Source organism: Cynara cardunculus, assembly GCF_001531365.2.
Source record: "Cynara cardunculus var. scolymus isolate 2C chromosome LG 14, CcrdV1, whole genome shotgun sequence".
In the NCBI taxonomy this organism is placed as follows: domain Eukaryota; kingdom Viridiplantae; phylum Streptophyta; class Magnoliopsida; order Asterales; family Asteraceae; genus Cynara; species Cynara cardunculus.
The window spans coordinates 13,165,692-13,170,431 of record NC_037541.1 but is presented as its reverse complement, the minus strand read 5'-3'; the positions used below and the strand labels follow the sequence as shown (position 1 = coordinate 13,170,431).

Sequence of the window (4,740 nt, the reverse complement as noted above, 5' to 3'; positions counted from 1 at the left end):
CAAATCAAATGTACCTAGTATATCTCAATCGAAGATGAGATATATATATATAGACCTATCAGCTATCTGTCATTTTCTGCAGTCTGATTTGACAATTTCTCACATTTCTATTCTTTAATTTAGCTGAATGAGAAGTGTTTTTCAAATTCATAATTTTTAGACATCGTGTATGGAAGTGACATTCTTCTGTTAAGGAGTGACATTTTCAAAGTTGTCGGAATGACCCAGTAAGTTCCACGTGATGGTAGGATCCAGGTGTATTATGTACGCAGACCTTGTCTCTACCCAAGGGCTATAAAGGTTATATCTGTGAAGACCCTTAATGTCGAGTATCGAATCGTACAACAATCCCAACACACTGTACACCACGCATAGCGTATGAAACCACAAACCTCCCTGAAAAGCCTCAAAGGCATCTCCAACCATACTGTATATTTGAGATTTTACCGAAGAGGATGCTCCAACCATACAGCAAAATGCTGGAAATGGGAGAGAAACGACATATTTGGGCAAAAAGTTTAATATCTGCAACCCCAACCAGCCCCATATGAAACCTGACTCCAAAGACACCAATATAAAAGGGGCACTTTTTGGCGCACTCAGTGGTTGAGGCTAGCGAGGGGCCTGAGATTGAACCCATGACTTGACTTGTATTTAGACAAAGTCATCTCACTCCTTTGTCAACTGAGCTACACGTCTGAGGAATTTAAGCAATTTTATGTGTTAATGGCCCTACCAATTTGGTAATGTTTTGGTGCTAGGGTTGGAGATGGTCTAACCAGCTGAACCCCGGTATCTTTAAACCACAATTATCCCTCATCGTCTTACGAATCTCAGCCAATTCAAACCACTTCCCGGAATAAGCAAACGCGTTTGCCATAAGAGCATAATTCACATTCTTGTCGGGCTCCAACAAAAAAAGCTTTTCCGCCGCCCATTTCGCTAACTCGAGATTTCCATGGACCTTACACGCTCCAATGAACGCACCGAGCGTGTCAGGTCCAGGGATCGTCGGCATGGAAACCATGACCCTGTGAGCTTCGGCCAGTAGACCGGCTCGACCAAGAAGGTCCACTAGGCAAGTGTAGTGTTCAACCTCTGGCTCTATCCGATAGTCTATGGTCATTAATTCAAAGAAATGAAGACCTTCGGTTACTAACCCACCATGGCTACAAGCCGAAAGAACCTCAAGAAACATGATCTTATCGGGTTTTGGTGCACCATTTGAAACGAAAATCTTGAAAAGTTCAATAGCGTTTCTTGAAAGACCGTGAAAGGCGTACGCTTGAATCATACAAGTGTATGACACTATATCAGGCCGGTCAATCGAGCTAAACAATTCAAAAGCAGATACTAAATTCCCAGATTTAGAATACCCATTTATAAGAGCATTAGAAACCGATAAAAACAATAAATTCCCAACTTTTAAAGCGTAAGAATGAACCTGAAGGGTTTCACCATTCCCACACGAGCTAACGACGCTCGCTAACGTCAGTTCATCAGGACGAAACCCTTCTCGTAGCATCTCCATTAAAAGCTTCGTAGCTTCCTTACCATCACTAAATCGTCCATAACCCACGATCATAGCGTTCCAAGAAATCAAGTTCCTATGAGGCATTTCGTCAAACACCTTACGAGCATGAGTAATTATTTCGTTCTTGACATACATATCCGTAAGTGCACTAGCCACCACCAGATCTTGATCAAACCCGAATCTAAGAACAACACCATGGATCTGTTTTCCCAATTTGCGATATGCTAAACTAGCACAAGAATTCACTAGACTAGTATACGTGAAATCGTCGCCTTTAACCCCTTCTAATTGCATCATCCGAAAGACCCGAAAACCATCTTCGATCAACCCGTTTAACGCATAGCAAGACACCATTACATTCCACAAAACCAAATCTTTCTCCAAAACATCATCAAAAACCCATCTTGATTCTTGAACAAATCCAAGTTTAGCATAAAAATTAACAAGAGAGCTATTCAAATAACAATCTTTATAAAACCCCAATTTCACTATACAACAATGGAACTGTTTACCCATCTCAATCTTCCCTATTTCAAGCGACAAGCAAAGTAAATTCAAGAAAGTAATTCGATCAATTTTGACCCCTTCCAGCAACATTCTTCTAAAATAACAAAAACCCAAATGACAATCACGAATCAAAGTATTCCAAGTGACAACATTTCTCACAGGCATTTCATCAAACAGTTTGCAGGCCTCACTGGACTCGTTGCATTTCACATAGAAACTTAACAATTGATTGTGTAACGATAACACGTTACAGTAACCTAGCTTAATCATTGGTGAATGTATTTGTTTTCCTTCGAGGGAAAAACCCTCTTTAGCTGAAAACTTCAAAACATTAGAACAGAAAGAAAGATTGATACCTTGAAATTGGTTAGATTTTCGATAATTTCTAGCGGTTTGATCCAGAGTTCTATCTTGCATCGTCAACCATTTTCTGAAATTAACGCCGGAATTTTGCTTGAAGTAAAATTTAGGCATCATCAATTCGTCATCAAGATATGGAGACAGCAAACACAGTATGTATCTCCTGTGTTACATCGTAGTATCTTCGAAATTTCAATGACTTTTTATTTGAAAATGGTTTTTTTTTTCCTTTTTAATTAAGAGGGCAAGTTTTGAAAAAACTTGGCTTTCAGCATAGAGATCATCCTGAGAGCTTACTGAATAAGTCAAATTTTATATTATTAAGTCACTACCAAATAATTTTTACAGTTAGCCGAATAAGTTGTGAGTCTCATCAACCTTGTTAAGTTATTAACTAACATGCCCAAGTTTGTTACCGGTAGAATAGAATTGCATGAGACAGACTAAGGGGCCGTTTACCAAACGCTTATTTGGGTAAGTGAACACAAAGTCACATTACCTTACCAGATGAATATGGTAAGGACCAAAAAGTATTACCCGGTAAAAGTGAGACAAGGACCAAGAGTCTTACCCGGTAAGTGAGGGCGACGACTCTTACCACGATAAGCCTTACTGGATATATTGTTGTATACGATACCGCTTTTGTGAACTAAAATCTTACCCGGTAAGTAAATGATAGTGTTACATTTTACCGGTAAGCGCTTACCGGATAAGTGTTTGGTAAACGGCTCCTAAGTTTATATATCAACTGATTCACAATAAAAGTAAGAGCAAATTGCATGAAAAAATAACGTACTTTAACTTGATTCCTATTTAGGTAACGTACTTTCAAAACTTCTATTTTGGTTCCTAAGATGTAAAGTTTTAAACATTTAAGTACACGGGTAACCGGTTGAAGCATTAACCGGCTATCATGCTGATGTGGCGAGTCATGTGGTATCCAACTCAGTATTATTTGCTGACGTGATTAGTGACATGGATTTTTTTAATCTAAAATTAGTCTTTTTATAATCTAAAATTAGTCTTCAACCGGTTACCCTAAAACTTAAATGTGTTAAAACTTTATATCTTAGGTACCAAAATGGAAGTTCTGAAGGTATGTTATCCAAAATATGAATCAAGTTAAAGTACGTTACTTTTTCATTGAGGCTTAAATTTTAGAGTTTAGAATCAATATGCATCATGTTAAAGTGTACAGTTACACAACTAAAAATTTAAAAGGCGGAAATTTGTTCAATTCATATGTAAAAAAAAGCGCAAATTGCATGAAAAAAGTAACGTACTTTAACTTGATTCCTATATTAGGTAACGTACTTTCAAAACTTCCATTTTTGTACATAAGATGTAAAGTTTTAAACATTTAAGTATTCGGGTAACCGGTTGATGCATTAATCATTTACCATGCTGATTGGCTAGTGATGTGGTATCAACTCAGTATTATTTGCTAAAGCATTAACTAGATACCACATCACTCACCATATCAGCATGATAAATGGTTAATGCTTCAACCTGTTACCCGGGTACTTAAATGTTTAAAACTTTACATCTTAGATACCAAAATGAAAGTTTTGAGAATACGTTACCCAAAATAGGAATCAAGTTAAAATACGTTATTTTTTTCATGCAATTTGCCCTATATTAAAAGATTGAAAGTTATTTTATTTTACTAAAGTAATATTTTATAATGAAAATAAGACTTTGCTTGGTAAACAGGTCGATTATTCAAGGCGGTCAGTGATTATCGTGGACCCTTCAATTACATTACAAGGGGTTGTTGTTTATTTCCCTTTTACTTACATACACATAATTCTTACTCTCTATTGCACTCACATATCCCTATAGAAAAGGATATGGACATCATTCAACATAAATAATTGTAGATATATAGATAAAACGAACAATATCTGGTACGGTTATTCGGGATGTTACAATAATAATGGATGAAACGGACAATATCTTTTACATGAAAATATTTTTGGAGGATTTTAGGTGTTGTTTAGTTTCCAGAATTCAAAGAAATTGGAATGATCAATTCTTTTAACTAAATTTCAATTCATTTGTTTGGTTCACACATTGAAACCAGAATGAATCCTTTGAATTCCACAAGTTAAAGAATAAATCATTCTCTGTGGCATAAGTAAATAAAATAAAATTTCATCACCGTCCATCTCTTGTCCCTACCACACTCATGCTACTATTGTAACCACCATGCCCCCTAACCCCTTGCCATCCTACCCCCCCCCCACACACACACACACACACACACACATATATATATATATATATATATATATATATATAGGGGTGAGTTCAAATAAAAACCATTTAATTTGTAAAAA

At 36.5% G+C, this 4,740-nt stretch overlaps 1 protein-coding gene across 1 annotated transcript; it reads right to left on the bottom strand.

Moving 5' to 3' along the window:
* Positions 1-757: 757 nt before the first annotated feature.
* On the bottom strand, positions 758-2,557 carry LOC112526446 (pentatricopeptide repeat-containing protein At2g46050, mitochondrial). The gene has a single exon (XM_025136727.1). It carries the CDS (start codon positions 2,516-2,518, stop codon positions 758-760), a length of 1,761 nt encoding a protein of 586 aa, XP_024992495.1. The 5' UTR covers positions 2,519-2,557.
* Between the last annotated feature and the right edge of the window lie 2,183 nt (positions 2,558-4,740).